Consider the following 16,860-nt stretch of genomic DNA (forward strand, 5'->3'; position numbering starts at 1 on the left):
AGTTACACTTTGACTGCTGCGACGTAATCTACAACGAATGCATCACAATTACGAGCGAATCGAGACCCCTTTGACTCCAAAACAGGCCTGTCAGACTAAAAACAGGGCGGAATTTCGGACACCGATAGAGGCATTACGATATGAAATAGACTGTGACACACTTAAACCAGACGGAACATAATGAAGTCATCATCTCTGAAAAGCTCTAAGCCGAATAATTTGTTTTCCTAGGCTACATTGTGTCAATCATTCACAGCAATAGAAAGAGAGAAACGAGCAGAACGCTATGGAATGGAAATACACAAACATACATCCTCCTAGTTCGAGGTAACAGAACGTCGTTTCTCCAACGATCCATGATCTCAAGTGTCATAAAACATTGGAATAATCTCCAAAACTTATCCACCAACAACTCTCATCCAAAGTCTTCAAAGAAGCCCTTGCACTGTGGATGGGTGCAGAAAGACCTCCATATTTCTACACCTTTATGTGCATGAAGTAGCCGATTACGAAGTTTAGACTTGGTGTGACACCTCTGAACACCCACCAGTGTCACATTCATAGAGCCAAAAGCCCACATTGCATCTGCGGACATAATTCAAAAGGCCAGCAGTTTGCATTCAAATGACCCCAACAACGTCAGTACGGAACAGAGCGAGTTACAAACTTAGCATCACTGAAGCACTCGAATTTGTAACCTCTTTGCACATCTAACCATCCGGTTATACACATCCACAGCACAGCTCTTTGCACATCTAACCATCCAGTTATACACATCCACAGCACAGCTCTTTGCACATCTAACCATCCAGTTATACACATTCACAACACAGCTCTTTGCACGTCTAACCATCCATTTATACACATCCACAGCACAGCTCTTTGCACATCAGGCCATCAAGCTATGCACATCCACAGCACAAGCCTTGGCAACAGCACTGGTCACGACGTTGATTCGATCTGTAAATGCTATCACACCGTCCTGTTATTCGCGCTACTGTGCCAAGAATCAAACATATACGTTATGATGATGATGATCACAAAACGCAGGCTGCTGTCCCTCCCGTGCCTCTGTCCTGAGAGATGCACGAAGGTACGGATGGCACCGCGTTTGGTCGTTTTTGCAGCGCGCCGATCTGGCAGTGACCCATCTGCTTCACCGTGCTGACCGTGCTGCCGTCCTGGACTACGTGGACATGGTGCCCATCTGGTGGGCCCGCCACGGCTTCTACATGCGAGCCGGCGAGAGAGACACCGCCGCCCTCTCTGGCGACATGTTCGCCTCGCTGCTGCGGCCACTACATCAGCACGTCTGGCTCATGCTCTGTGAGTCTTGCTCCGCTTCACCTGCACGTTTGGCTCATGCTCTGTGAGTCTTACGTCGCTTCACCGACTCGTCTGGCCCGTGTTCTGTGAGCCTCGCGCCGCTTCACCAGGGCGTCTGGCCCCTGCTCTGTGGATCCTCCCCGCGTTTGCCACGACTGTACCCGGGGCAGAAAGCCCTGCACCGCAGCCAGTGTGCCTTATGTGCTCGTCGTGCCCATGTATCGTCGCACGGCGCCCGTGCCCCGGCGGCCGGGACGCTGCAGCCCCCAAGGGGTCAACTTGCCCCATCTCAGCGAGAGTTTGCGTGCAGGGCCGCATCATTCTGGAGCGCCAGGTTTGCTGAGCGGCCGCCGGCGACAGTAGCGCGTGGTGCTGCCGCGCTGCAGTTCGATTGGTTTTGCTGTGGGGTGTGTGTTCGTTGGGAGCGTTTCGAGGCGGTCCTGCGTGATACTTTTACTGTTACATTACGTGATACTTTATAAGCTGCTAAAAGCATTTGCGAGGAACATTGTGCATACAGATAAGAGAGTACGAATAGCCTTATTCCTGGCATAATACCCAGAAAATGGGGATCTAGATTTAGTGATTTTTTGGCTACATGCCTTCACAAAATTGGATATCAACAGTAAATTCAATGTTGTCTGCCGACCCTACTCGAATACTCTAGTTAATCTCCCCGAAATAGTAAGGATAAGATACGACGAAACAAGCTCACTTATTACTATTGCCATCCTCTTTAACTCGAAAAGACTGCTCTAGACAGCACACTTGTCTTTCTAGTAAATATGCTTCTCAATGCGTCATGGTTTAATTACATCATCGTACCTTGCACAACACAAATTGAGAGTCAGTTGTCGACCGTTACACCTGTAAGTTGCACTCACGAACGTCAGATCTGAACGCCTCGACAATTGTATTTTTATTGGCCCTGATCACCGCATGACTTAGGGAATGTCAGGATTTGACTGACGCTATTATGACGTCAGGAATGCCAATGTGACTTTGAAATACTCTCCCCGATACACCTCTCTTCATTTTCGCTGGCGTACAGCTCAAAAACTAGGGGCTTAAATTGTAAGAGGGGCAGGATTGTGGATTGCACCGAAATATCTTCAAAATAGCTATTTCAGCTGAAAGCCCCATATCAATGTGGAACAGTCCCTTTGAAAACACACCAGTGGTTACAAGTGAGCTTACATAATCGAATACAATGCTTGTCTCAATGTCATGAAGTTTGAAGCCGTCTATTTAAGAGATGTAGGCTATGGTCGGAGCAGGAGGCACCATTTTCAAGTACTTTGCATGTTTATATGACTCACTCCTGTGACCTAGTCTGACCTGACCTCCCACAGTTCTCTCTTTGGTGGCGCTGGCCATCGTGCTCCTCACCTCAGTCCGCCTGAGCCGCGGACCCGCCGAGAGTGGACCGACCCGCCGCGAGTTCTCCTTCGGCTACAGCTGCCTCTCCGTCCTGATGACGGTGACCGGCCAGGGCTGGGCTGTTATCCCGGATTCCGGCTCGGCTCGAATAGTCACCTTCACCAGCTGGTTCATAGGTCAGTTGTCGCACTCTCCAGGGGAATCGTGGTCGGCCACACCCTCTCCAGCTGAATCATGGGACGGTCTTACCCTCTTCATCTGGCTTATAGGCCGATCGCACCGTCCTCAGCTAGTTGATAGGCCAATCACACCGTCCCCAGCTAGCTCATAGGCCAATTGCGCCGTCCCCAGCTAGCTCATAGGCCAATCGCATCGTCCTCAGCTAGCTCATAGGCCAATCACACCGTCCCCAGCTAGCTCATAGGCCAATCGCACCGTCCCCAGCTAGCTCATAGGCCAATCGCATCGTCCTCAGTTAGCTCATAGGCCCATCGCATCGTCCTCAGCTAGCTCATAGGCCAATCGCACCGTCCCCAGCTGGCTCACGAGCCATGTCATTGGTCGCTCTCGTTGTTCAGGGTCTGAGTGCCTTGCGCAACAGTCATTATAATCTTTACAGTGTAGAGTAGTGGACGTCCTGGCAGTTTGCTGACTTTACTGACTGGTCACTGATCTTGCCTAGTGTGCGCTGGCTCCCAGCGGTGCGACAGATGTCGGTGTTCGGCTTCAGGGTGTGCCTATCATCGTCATCCTAGATCATTACTGTTACTATGATATCACCTTGAAGGGGAAAGTCATTCAACAGCGTCAAAATTATTTTGGAGCCGACCAATTTGTTAAAATTTGATCTTAACATCAGGGACGACAATGAATGTGGCCGAAATATGGGAGCAAATGAGGATTTTGGAGTAGGCTAAGTCAAGTTTTCCCGCTGAGCCCCCCCCCCAAACCATTTTAGAAAGTGATACCACTGCGTCACGTGGTGATTGAGCAGGCCTGTTGATCACCTTCCACTACACGGCCAACATGATCTCGCATCTGACGGCGGTGCAGCCGGCGGCGCCCATCAGCAGTCTGGCAGAGTTCGCCAACAGCAACGACTGGACGCTGGCCGTAGAGGACGGTTTCGGTATCATCGGCTCCTGGGCGGTCAGTGCTGCCTGCGCCGGTGCTGGCTGGTAGCTAGCCTAGGCGTTGCACGAAACGCTGGCCTAGAATAGCACGGACCCGCGAGCCAACACCGGTCCCAGTGCCGCACTTCATGCAGCCCCGCGGTGGCTACTGCCCCAAGTCACGATCGCCGGCGCCGACGAAATACCAACACCAATGCCCCCTCGTCACGCATTGTTGACGCCCAACCATGGCCCTGTGTGCAGTCTACTTGCCCGTGTCTGTTGGACGCTTTCATGGACATGGGCCTGGCATTCATCTGTCGCGGGGCTGTGCCTGTCCGGACCTACCGCTATGTGCTCTGACCTGACCTGCACACGCCCTGTGCACCATCCTGACCAGCAGAAGAGTCCCGTGCCGGCCGAGCGTCACCTGTATGAGCGGATCGCCTCCGGGGAGCGGTTCCTCGGGCTGAACGCCACGCCGGAGGCGTTCCTCGCCGCCGTCCAGCCGCGCACCCTGCTCTACCACGACCAGGACCTCGTCATCACGGCTATCGGCGAGGAGGCGTGTCATCTTCTACCGCTGGTCGAGCCCGGCCGCAAAAGCAGACCGCAGGCTACTTACATGGTGTTGAGGAAGGGCCTGAAGCCGATAAGGAGCGCCATCAACAATGTGCAAGTGCTGGCAAGCTTTGGGATGAGGGGGGAGGGGGGGGGGGGGTGCATGTATATTGACCACGGAGTGTGGTAAGGGATGCTGTGTCATTACGCACGCTTGTGGCTGTGTTGCATGGTGTTTGGATTGTGCATATAAGCTTATCCTTTGGTCTGAGCACACGTATTTGTCTTCAGTTTGAACCGCCATTCTAGAACTACATAAGGGTCCTGCCCTGCATTTAGCATTTGGTGTGGTTTTAAGGACTTACGGCTGAATTTGGCAGCCTCACATTCGTGTATTAAGAATCAAGCACACATACCAGCCACATCTGAATCAACTGTCTGTGGTAATGTGAATGCTGCGCTCATCACCGGACCATTTTCACTCTCATTCACCGGGAGGGCGACACACATACACACACGGGAGGCGTTCATATTATCCAAGGCACAGAATGTCCAAAGGTACAGAATGTCCAAAGTACAGAATTTCCAAGGTACAGAATGTCCAAAACTCATAATGTCAAAGGCACACAATGTCCAAGATGAGAAATAACTTCCAAAATGGCGCAGGGTGGAAGGAGCCCGTTTCATCATAATGTCCAATGCACATAATGTCCAAGGTACAGAATGCCCAAAGTACAGAATGTCCAATGTACCCATTGTCCAAGGTACAGAATGTCCAAGAGCCAGGGCTTCCAAAATAGTTCTTGGAGCGGCCGCCAGGGTGTGAATAGTCGCCATTATTGGTAGGCAGCGTTGCTCCGCCCAGCGTCGGCCAAGCGCATACAGTCGACGCCAGTGCGAACAATACAAGCATGCGGTCGGGGGTCGCATAGCAGCGGATTTATTTCCCACGCTGGTGCAGAGGTGGTGTCGGATGTTGTTGGTCGGCGAGGCCGCGCTCGACTTGCAAGTGATCGTTGAGTACGAGACGAGTGCCGTGGAGTGGGGCGCTGGACACGCGCGGAGCTGCTGTGAAAGCGTTGCAGCGTTGCCCTTAGCCGGCGTGATATTTGTTGTTCTGTGTCTGACCGGGGGCGTGTTTGCTGTTTGGCCATAGCTTTATGCATCTAGAATCTCTTGTTGCAACTGTTGTTTATTCTAAGCGATCGCTGTCACGTTTTTACCACAATTAGCATACAGCGCCCAAAGGAGTAAACCTTGCAAGAAATGGGAAGTATGCGTATCAATAATTTATGCTTCCTATCGAGTTACTGGCCTGTTTCTGATCATTTATCACTGGGATCTAGGTCAAAGGTGTAACATATTACAAGGCACGCTACATTTCAAATCATAGGCTATGGTTCAATGAATAGCCATTTGTGGTCAAGATACTGCACATGATACCATTTAGAACAATTAGCTGGTACATCAACAGATTGGTGGAGACTTTTCATTGATGTGAATTCCCCACATCAATTTATTGGGTCTGTCAGGGGCGGTGCCAGGAGATATAAGTTGAGGAAAGGCTTTTCCAGAGGACTTCCTGAACAACATGGGGTCTCCTTTCAGAGGGGGGGGGGGGGGGGGGGGGGGGGGCTTCCAGGCCTGGTCCTTTTGAAGCGGGCACCGAGGCGTGTGACATGTGAGTCCTCATTGAACTGGATCGTGCATTAATATTCATGTAAATCAATGTCGACAAGAATAATCCAGAATAGGAGAGTGCGTAAATGTTTAACTGTGTTTAAGTCCAGTTTCAGTGCGTAAACGTGACACCGATCAAGCCGTGAACTAGTAGCCCTGAATGGGGGCCAAACGCATAAAAATGCGTCCAAGTTGTCAAAACATGGCCGTTGTCCTCTACGGCTGTCCATTCACTCCACCAGCCGGTAACCCATAAAGCAACGAAACAATTTTGCCGTTGACGAAGCAGCAACGGTGAGCTTGTCTCCCTAGCTGGGAAAGATGAGGGTCGGAAAAACCATGTTCGGAAGGCTCAATGCCCGAAAGATCTATACGTGGAATACCCACACTCGGATTGCTCACGCCCAGGAAACTTCGGGAGAACCATCTACTCTCACAGATGAGACCCTGAAAGGAAATGGGACAAATAGCAAATGTGGAGCGCTGAGGGCGAATGACAGGGGGACTCAAGCCTACCCACACCGTCACATGTGGGTTGGGCAGCACGCACTAACTGATTGGGCTATGGCGGCGTTTCTGCTACTTAAATTCCCAGCAGTCCAATAGGAGGCACTGATTAATCAGTCATGAGGTCCTGCCGGGCTGAGAGGTGGCTGTGCCTAGTTTCATGTATCTAGGAAGTTAGTCTGTAAAATGGGCGAAATCTGAGAACATCTTCGGTTTATTAGATATGCTCGCCCTACAAAGGAAGTCGGTGACACTGCCTCTGTTCATCGCATGAGAGCACACCCAGAAATATATCACTCGTTGAAAGAAAAAGGCAACGCTTACACGCATGTTAACTGTTCATGTTTCAAACAGTACCGTAACACACACACACACACACACACACACACACACACACACACACACGCACACACACGCACGCACGCACACACGCACGCACGATTTTTTCTCACAATTATGAAATCTATGCCAAAACACAGGCACGTCAGTATACCGGGAGACCCGTGGCTACGCCAATATTCTATGCCAACATTTCCAAAATTGTAGGACAAATCAACAGTTCCAGGTAGTACACGTGCTCACCTGTGAATAAGTTAACGCATAGCGCGCAACGCAAAAGGCCTGCGAATGATCGTAACTGTTGCAAATCTATGCAGATCCTGACAAGAAAAGTATTAAAATAATCAAGCATGCAAGCTTCTATATCCTAATGTAAGACGCACGGCACTATGATAAGGCTTGCATGAGAAATCGATGGCTAGGCCGGAAGGTTTCGATAGACTGTATCACATATCAGAAAGCAATTCGCTACAGGAAACCAGTATCAAAATCAATCAGCAGACAAGTATTGCTGAAGGTACCTTAACAAAACAACAGCGTTAACAATCAGTATTTCACGATGGTGCTTGCGAGTTCATCATCTGTCAACGTTTACCGATACGCAGCGATTCTTATATCCTTGGTGCGCGTTGTCTCATGCCGTTGCTGAAATGTGCACCTAAAAGTTTAAGTATGTTATAATGTGTACCATTGGTGCATGGATGTCGACTTCTTCCTCCCCTAATTGTGAGCGTACGCTCTCCGTGGATATGTGTCCCCAGGTGTTCATTAAACAAGCCTGAGTGTCGTGCATTATTCTTCTCGCATACAATGTCACTGGAAAAATATTATAAGACATTTTGTGTACATCCTGTGCGTACAGAACCATACACCATATATTGTGTAACCTGCTCTATTCTGTGCTTTTTACTTTCGGTCCATTGAGACCATCGGTGTAGGAACGGGGGACCATGGACCCCCCACTCTTCAAGGTGGCGGCTTGCGATGTTAACTGCCCCCCCCCCTCCACTTTTCAGATTAAGCTTGCATTTGGCTTACTTTTGCACTGCATATAACATGCATGCCGATTTACCTAGTTCACCAGACATTGCCCTTCAGATGCGTCATCTTTTTCGTTTGCTCATGGCCATCGCTTAGTGTTACAACCGCAAGGCCGCACGGGATGGAGACTGCAACGCCGGACGTCGAGGCTGTTGTTGCTATGACGTGGGAGCGCGCATGTTCAAGACCATGTTACGTAGCTTTCTTATCAGTAATCAGTTACGACTGGATCTTGAACACATTAAGACGAACATGTGCTAGCCATGTTAATACAAATTAGGAACCCCATTTCATCTACGATCTACCATCAGGGAGAGCTCAATATCTCTGAAGAACACAGAAAAATACGGAACTAAGGTCTATGTGACAATTATTGGACTATCAGCGGTAATCAGGGATATTTTTGCGTCAATGAGTGTTCCTGTTCTGATCCGGGGCTAACTGCGCGGGTCAGAAGGCGTTCCGTGTCAGGGATGGGACCAATGTGGTATGATACATCCTTCTAATGGCTTCCCGACCGACCAGGCGATCCCGCCCTGTGTCACCAGAATGATAGCCAGAAGACACCTTGTGATGGAGCGGAATGGCCCTCCAGCCCTTGATCGGAAACAGTAATGTACCCCTGATGTTCTACTCAAGAGGCCCTTACCCGGAAGGAAATAAGGATTCTCATTATTGTTGAGTAGAGTGGGGTCTCATTATTGTTGAGTAGGATGGGTCGAAATAATCTTTAAAAAACGAGCAAGTTCATGCCATGTTTGCCTGAGGACGTTCACTTTTTCAGAATGTACTAGTGAAGCAAATTAAGCAAACCCGAAAAATAGAGATCGTACCTTCGCTCTTCCAATTCAACCACCAGATTCCAGCCCCACTTCACGGCGCTTTGAGAGCAAATCCGTTCTTTTCATCAGTCAAAAAATTGCACACGTGAAATATGCGCTCAATGCTTTAAATGTACTTAAGAATATTTTAGAATACTTTTTCAGGAGCATCGTCATTTTCGTCCACCCGTTGGCCACAGCTTAGTGTCAGTTGCTAGGCCGACGTTGCGCAGCCTACGGGAACTGCAACGCCTGCTGTCGAGGCTTGTGTTTCTAATATTTTGGAGTGCGTATGCTCAAAATTACGTCACATAACTTGCATTAACATTCGATTACAGTGTTAAAAGGTAATCATTTGGACAAAACATGGTGGACGGAAATTTGTGTCGCATGGACAAATCTTATCATAACATGGTGGACGAAGGCCGCGGCTGAAAGGTAGCTACTGGGCTAACGCCCCGCAGATTGGTGTCGATGTTTTTGTTGCTAAGATTTGCGAGCGCGCATGTTAAAAATGCATGTGACACAAATTGTATCGCTTATAGATTCTAACTGGAGGGTGAACGTTTTTAGACAAACATGGCTTGGCCATGTTAATAAACCTTGTTGACCACTCGATCTGCAATCAAATTTTCATCTTTAAATTTGGATCAAACACATCGATCTACAATCTGCCTTCGCGATGTCCTCAAAGTCAGTAGAACTGAGATGACAATTCTGACAAGGCGTCTGAACTCCATCGGCTTTGAAGGAGTTAACTAAACCATTGTCAATTAAGAGTACTGGTGATTTATTCCGTGCAGTCGTTCAACGCCTGATTTCTGCAGTTTATTGACCCAAAGTACGAACAGAATTGAGCTCACCCTAGCTCCTGGTTGTCGTTAGGGTTGCAAGATAAAAACAACAATAAAACGAACAAAACCGGGTCCCTTGTTAACCAGTAAGCTATATCCGGGGATTTGGGGGGGGGGAGATTCCTATAAGATGGGCTTTTGTCAGCAATGTGTTCCTCCTTGGCAAGGCTCTGGCTACGCCCTTGCCTACACACAAAAGCAGAAAAAGTTGCGTACGCTGCATGATGGACAATGAAGTGTTCATTGGGCCAGTCCATACCTAAGTCAGACAGCTTCCCGGAGACTATTTTTCTGCGATGGTGTGGTATAAGCGAAAATAAGTCGGAAAAAATACTGTTGCAGGTTTCCTAGACATGTTTCATACAACATGTAGTAGTAACGCTGGCCCAAAAGTATGCAACAAAGTAGCCATACGATCAGCTCTCAGTCAGTCAGGCGGGAGACATCCGAGCCAGGGCAGTGACCACCGACTTGTATTCTTTCGACTTCGGCAAAGAAGCCTGGCATGAGCTAGCACCAGGAACCAAAACGCGCAAGTGTCATCGGCGTGTCGCATGTGCGATCATTGGCTTATATGTCATATAACTGGAAGAAAGATGAATCCAGACATAGCATGGACAATAAAGTCCAGCAAGATTATAGTTTAGATACTATCACTACACGCGAAAACATTAAACGTGACAAAAAATGCAGCAACTTGTAGGAATACTCCGCTTACAGAATGAATAGGGTCGGTATAATGAGCACAATCGAGGAAAACTTGATAGCATATCATTCTTCGGTATCGCACTAACTGAGTGCTTCCTGACTGTTTCCAAGAACCATGTCACAGATTTGACAATGGCCTGGTGCTCTTCGCAAACTCAGTGCACGACTTGAACGTATAGCTATATGCAATATCCGTGCACCTCCCCTAGCTCTAGTATTTGTTTTCATTCATCTGTCTTTCGAAATGAGGCTTAAATCAAGGCTGTACATCAGATATATTGACGAAATTTGCTACCGCATAGCATAGGAGACTGACTGGGTAGATTTATTTGCTAAAATTAGAAACGCTGTCCCAACATGTCTGCCATATCTATACAGAGCTCTCAGTAAAGTTGATTGCTTCCTCGACACCTTATTTGTAGTACCACTAGATGGGACCTAAACCACAGCAATACGTTTCAAGCCCATGGTGTCCCGATTATACTACACTTCGCGTCGGCACGCCCATGGCCAAACAGCAAGCAGCCATGAAATCTCAAATATTCAGAGCGTTGCACGTTTTTTCTGGCCTTCAGTCGTGTGAGCATAATGTGTTTGAAACTGAATTAAATGGGAAGTGCTCCTCGTTTTCCATGACCATATATGGCCGTAAAAGCGGGCGTCCGGTGCCGCTTGCATTGCGCCTCCTCGATGTAATTCCTCATCGCGTCCAAAAGAAGCCGTAAAAAGGTGAAATGAACGCGTTCTTCATATGTGGAGCACGTCTTCATGAATGGCGTAACATGAGAGCAGGGATGTACCGCGCTACCATTGCACAGCGGAATGGCTGCAAACAGGGGCGGTTCCAGTATGTCGTGAAGGGGGGGGGGGGTGAGCACGCAGCATTGTGGTGCCCCCTAAAGTTTGGGGTCCCCTACAACCGTCATGAAATTTTAAGATGAAAGGGATATATACATCACATTCCTTGCTTTTTAGCCAAACTAGTGCTAAGTTTTAGCCTTTATTTCTTTGAGGTCTTTTTGGCCCTCGTTTTCTAAGGGCTGCGCAGTATAACATGGGCTCCAATACCTAAATTATTTATTCTATGCATAAGTGTGCATGTATATACATTTATATGCATATATACATGTTATATGTCTATGTGGAACAGTAAATACGGGTTCCCACGCAAACAATATACATGACCTTAGGTTAGCATGACTAGCAGTCTTCATCCTAATTTCATTCTAGTTGACCGCTCCAGGAGGAAACCCCAGTGTTCCGTTGGCGGTAAAACCTCCTCATGTATGCGCCAACGGATTGAAATGAAATGAAAAAAATGGGGTGAGACATAGAATATCCAGGAACTCAAGTACAGGGACAGTTCAGGTGGGATAAACAAAGCGTAAGATTTCAGACCGGTTCATTGGACACCTCAGCGGCGCACGTATACAGAAGGTGCGCACATCGTTGCGAGGAAAACATGACAGGTAAACACGTTGAGTATACCTAATGCCGAATTAAGTAATCGCATCGCGTGCGTAGTTTGATAGATGCAGCATTGCACGAGAAACAGGAGCTGTAAAGAAGAGATTTTAATGCCAGGTGGCAAGTATTCATATATTTAAATTGTTGCGCACAATCGTCAACTTTCTTCGAGGCAAGTAAGCATGCATTATCTTGGGACGTCACATGAGCAGCGTTTTTCACGTGAAGTCCATCTAGAAATGGCGCTTTAGTCATTGTCTTGAACACCTTGACCTAATTCTTGGTAATGGTCATCTATTACTTCAAATTTAACCGTCTGTGTTTCGATCAGCTTTCCTCACGTGCTGGATGTAGGGTGTTTCTATAATACCATATTGAAGAATATTCACCCTCATTCAACGATATTCACTACTGGCCACGAGCCATTTTTGATGTTAGCTCGCTTTTGCTGAAAATCCATCCCATAGTAACCACAATGCTGGTGTATGATGCCGGGAGCGATTATTAACTGGAACTTCTTTGTTATTTGAACTTGTTTGAACTTACTAACCCGAGCTGACGATGTCTGCGCTAGGCTGACGATCGAGCAGTCAAGATCGGCATCCAGAAGTGCCCACTGCTGGTGTCCATCTCAACAATTATATTTTCGGGCACAGCGCGGCTAAACTCCATTTCATATTCCGTCTGCTTTCAATGCTTTTTAGCAGAGCAAAATGCAGGCAAACCATACCGGGCTCAACTTTGACAATCAGCGACTAATGCTTGGCGCGGCGCCTCCAGCCGGCTCCATTGCGTCGTGGAGCGGACATGATCTTTTACTAAGCTAGTAATCTGGCCGGCCAGCCTCACGCTCGTGGTCTTCGTAATGGTGTCGACTGCATGCGCGCGGCCGGCGTTGGGTGGTGCCACGCTGCCTGCCAAGAAGGGCGATTATTCATACCCTGACGGCCGCTGCAGGAACTAGTTTGGAAGCTTTGGTCTTTGTACATTCTGTACCTTGGGCAATATGTACATTGGACATTTAGTAATTTGGACATTCTGTACCTTGGACATTCTATACATTGGGCATTGTGAAACGGGCCCCTTCCACTCTGCGCCATTTTGGAAGTTATTTCTCATCTTGGACATTATGTACCTTGAACATTATGAACTTTGAACATTCTGTACCTTGGACATTCTGTGCTTTGGACATTCTGTACCTTTGGACATTCTGTGCCTTGGACAATATGATACGGATCCTCCCCCCACACACACATACACACACACACACACACACACACACACACACACACACACACACACACACACACACACACACACACACACACACACACACACACACACACACACACACACACACACACACACAAGTATTTGTGCAGTGCTGCGATCGCCAGACTTATCTACGGCCTGTGTTTTTATTTTTGAAGGTACATAAGCGTCAAGCACTGCGCTATACTCCTTCATCCCTATCGGTACACACCTCCGTCACTTTAGGTCAGCGACCTCTGACTTTGACGAACGTCAAGTAAGATGCATTTTGATATCCCTGTGATTTAGAAACTCGCACTTGGCATCAAAACTACCTCACAAAACAAGTTATTTACCAAACAAGCAGTTTGTTTCTACCTCGGCCTGACCTGCAAACCTGAACCGAGGTTAAAGGGGTTGATCGTAGTCCTACTAGCTGTATGATGATATGAGAAACTATCTCAAAGATACATGGTTTCGTCTAAGACTCCGTTTTCGCATATCCCATATCACAAACACGTTATTCATACCCTGATCAATGCCCATTAGTCTCCAAAATTTGAATTTAACCCATCCCCTTATCCATCACAAGAGTGCAACCACGGACTTAGCACGCGCTCGGGTGGCCGGTTGGATCCTCTTCGCTCGGATGGGAGACAATTTGACCCTCTTCAGATCTCAGGAGCTAAGAGGGCTAGAAGCACCAAATTCACAGGGTGTGTTAATCTATTCGTGAACCCACTCGTGTCAAAACTTGAGAATCCCAAGTCATGGCTTTAAGGTCTAATCCAGTCAAGCAATGTCAACTTCTAGGTTGATTTCCTAAGTGCCCACAGAACCTGATGCCTCTTCATGGCAAAAGATCGCATACTCCGTTAAAGTTAGTGACCTTGTTTGGCCTTTTGAAGGTCATGGCAACTAAAATCATCCAAGACCGCCCTGAGCTTTGCATTTGAATAAGCGACAAAGACTGGCTAGGTGGTATGTTCCCGAAAACAAAATGCTGACCTGTGTCATTTTAGGCCAGTGACCTATTCCGACATTTCAGAAGTCCATGGAAGATGTGTTATGCGGTCCCTCTTATCAATAAGTTCGAAATCAGCATCAGGAACTACCCCATACAGTAAGCCCCAGAGTAATGTAACATGTTGGTTTTAACCTTGATTAGACCTTCACATCTGACCTCAATAACCTCCGACAACGTCTCAATGGAATTCGTTCACTCAGCTTTTATGTTGCCTGAGAAAGTATCTCAGGGATGTATGGCCTTGTCTAACACTCCGTTATCGCATCAGATTGAAAGATTTCCTAGAAGCTGACTTCGCTGAATCCATGACCTGACTTTGACCTGCCGTAGGTCAGCGACCTTCCCAGGTACATCCAACTTTGCTAAACCAAACGATCCGCCAATCGACTGTCTAGAGCTATGCAAAATTTGGCGCGGCTGTGTCGCGCCATTCGGAGCACATTCGCGAGAAAAAAACCTTCCCGGCGCCCAAATTGACCCCCGACCGAGCACGTATTAGCCAACCCGTGACTTCCGGGCAGTAAGCATGAAACAATATGCCATCTCCTCCAAGCATTGTGTTAGGGGTTTCGCTGTTAGATCAAATGCATGTGACCGAAGGACTGGAGACCTTGTTGGGCATCACCGCGGTGCACACTCTACTGACCAGCGGCTCTGATAACTTATGCCCAGTGGGTCCAAGTTAATCAATAGTGCTTCTATAGTAGTGCCACGTTCATTAATGGTTGTAGCTTTTGTTGCATTTTGTTGTGCACCGCCACAGTTTGCTTCAAAAGAGCTTCGTCGCCTCCATTTACAAGAAATCGATTCAGCACAACTGTATCCCGTCACTCTTATGTCGACGGCAAAGTTTAGTTCCCTACAGACGCTACTTAATGGGATGCTGACGCTTGGTTTGGCTTGGATTGTTGGGCTCAGGAACATATCTTCCGCTTTCGGAAATCACTCGTTACTATTGCAACACGTTAATAAACCGTCTCTAAAAAATTGTTGTGTCCCACATTATCCACTCTCAGACTGATTTTCACTGTGCCTTGCTGGCTGGTATCTGCGAAGCCAATAAATGGGAGCACCTAAAAAATATATCTGTATTGTCGGCTCATGAAATTCGCGAGCTGTTTCCGCCGCCGTCCTTAGTTATCGTTCGGCAGTGGTGATATCGTGCCTGCACAAATCAACGCATGGTACAGTTGAACTGCTAAGCGTATTGCTTGTCTGCGTTGCTTTGATCAGTGTGTCGGCGAACATATGTTTCGTTCCAGTTCCTGTCTAGAGAGTCAGTTCCTTCCGTTTCGAATGAGTGCTCCCTGTTATTTGTGGGCCAACAGGGCGACATTTTGAAAGCAGAGTCATCTACCCCTTGAAGCCCAACCTATAGCTTGAGCTATGAAGTTAGCCCACCGTGGTCCTCACCGCACATTACGTTCTGAGGAAGCTGCTATTTTATTCAATCGCCCATCAAAACAATATTCAACGACCCTCTCCCCAATCAAGCGGTACCGCACCACTGTCTTCTATCTACGGCCAATACCACTTGCAGTTCATATGACCGCCGTCCGACGGCGCTGTTGGCAGGCTCCTGCGCCTGATGCAGACGGGCGTCCTGTCGCAGCTGAAGCGACGCTGGCTCCGCGGTAGCCGGCAGCTCTGCCCGGACCAGCAGCCAGCCGTCCGGTCTCTGACGCTGGCCGACATGCTGGTCGTGGTCATCATTGTGCCGCTGGCCGCGATCGGAGCTGGTCTCGTGCTGGCCGGGGAGCTGCTGACCAGCCGCCTGAGTCGCCGGCCGTGGCGGGGTCATCGGCTGGGTCAACGTCCGGGTCCACCGTCGGCAGCGGTGCGGCGTCGCACCACCTCGAAGTAATGATCGGCGACGCAGAAGCCACGATAGGACGACATTCACACACTGACTATGAGACGACTCAATAGATCCGATGCATGAACGTTCGGTTCGGCGTATCGTCTTTACCATTCATGACACTTTCTTTGCGCGAATTTTAGAATTAACCGCTAGATGGCGTTGTTTTTGTCAACAGGGTTCTACGAAACACTGAACTGCTGAGGCTATATGGCACCACCGGCTTCTCACCCTGGCAGGGAGGGCGGGCACCGCAGGAAATCGAACTGCGTGTTCCTCAGGCGTGCAGCTTTCCCGTCGCACTTCGAGCGCCCCGTACAAGCTGGCGTAGTCGTCATGCTGACTTTTAGTTTACTTTTCAGTTTAGTTTTTAGCTCAGGTAGTTTTAATCTAGCTTTCTAGTTTAAGTAGTTAAGTTTTAGAGCGCGTCGATACGCGATTTTTATGTCTTAAATTACGTGGTAATGCACATGCCTTTTTACATGTCGCGGCAAAGGACGGATATCGTTCACAAACAACGTCACCAAAAAGCTTGCAGAAACCTATGGGGCTCCGATTCGGGTCGACAGTCATGTAATCATCGAAGAAGACGGATTTCCTGCGGCGGCGGCGATACGTGATACACACCGGTCAGGTAGTACACAGCGGTAGCCCTCAACCCTTCACCGCAGCAGGCCAAACTTGCGCAGATTTACGGGTGAAACATCGGGCGGGACAGGACCGACCGGAAGCTGTCGGAGGTGTGTGTTCATGTGTGTACTGCTCTAGGCTGAGGGATCACACCAGGCAGAATTTTTATACTTTCACTCCATTTCATGTTTTTGTTGCATGCGCCTTCACGTGGTGGCCGTCCAGCCTCAGTTGTACAAGTGAAACGCACAGCTCTAGGAGAGAGCATACACATATGCACATATACGCACAGGTAAAA

General features: G+C 48.4%; 1 protein-coding gene across 1 annotated transcript; it reads left to right on the forward strand.

Moving 5' to 3' along the window:
* The first annotated feature begins 1,196 nt into the window (after positions 1–1,196).
* Positions 1,197–15,938, forward strand: LOC119109284 (glutamate receptor ionotropic, kainate 2-like). The gene is made up of 5 exons (XM_037232918.1): positions 1,197–1,326; positions 2,679–2,882; positions 3,701–3,855; positions 4,219–4,493; positions 15,650–15,938. The coding sequence occupies exons 1-5, from the start codon at positions 1,197–1,199 to the stop codon at positions 15,936–15,938; spliced, it is 1,053 nt and encodes a 350-aa protein (XP_037088813.1).
* The last annotated feature ends 922 nt before the right edge of the window (positions 15,939–16,860 follow it).

Source organism: Pollicipes pollicipes, unplaced genomic scaffold (genome assembly GCF_011947565.3).
Source record: "Pollicipes pollicipes isolate AB1234 unplaced genomic scaffold, Ppol_2.1 Scaffold_1600;HRSCAF=1878_pilon_pilon_pilon, whole genome shotgun sequence".
Lineage (NCBI taxonomy): Eukaryota > Metazoa > Arthropoda > Thecostraca > Pollicipedomorpha > Pollicipedidae > Pollicipes > Pollicipes pollicipes.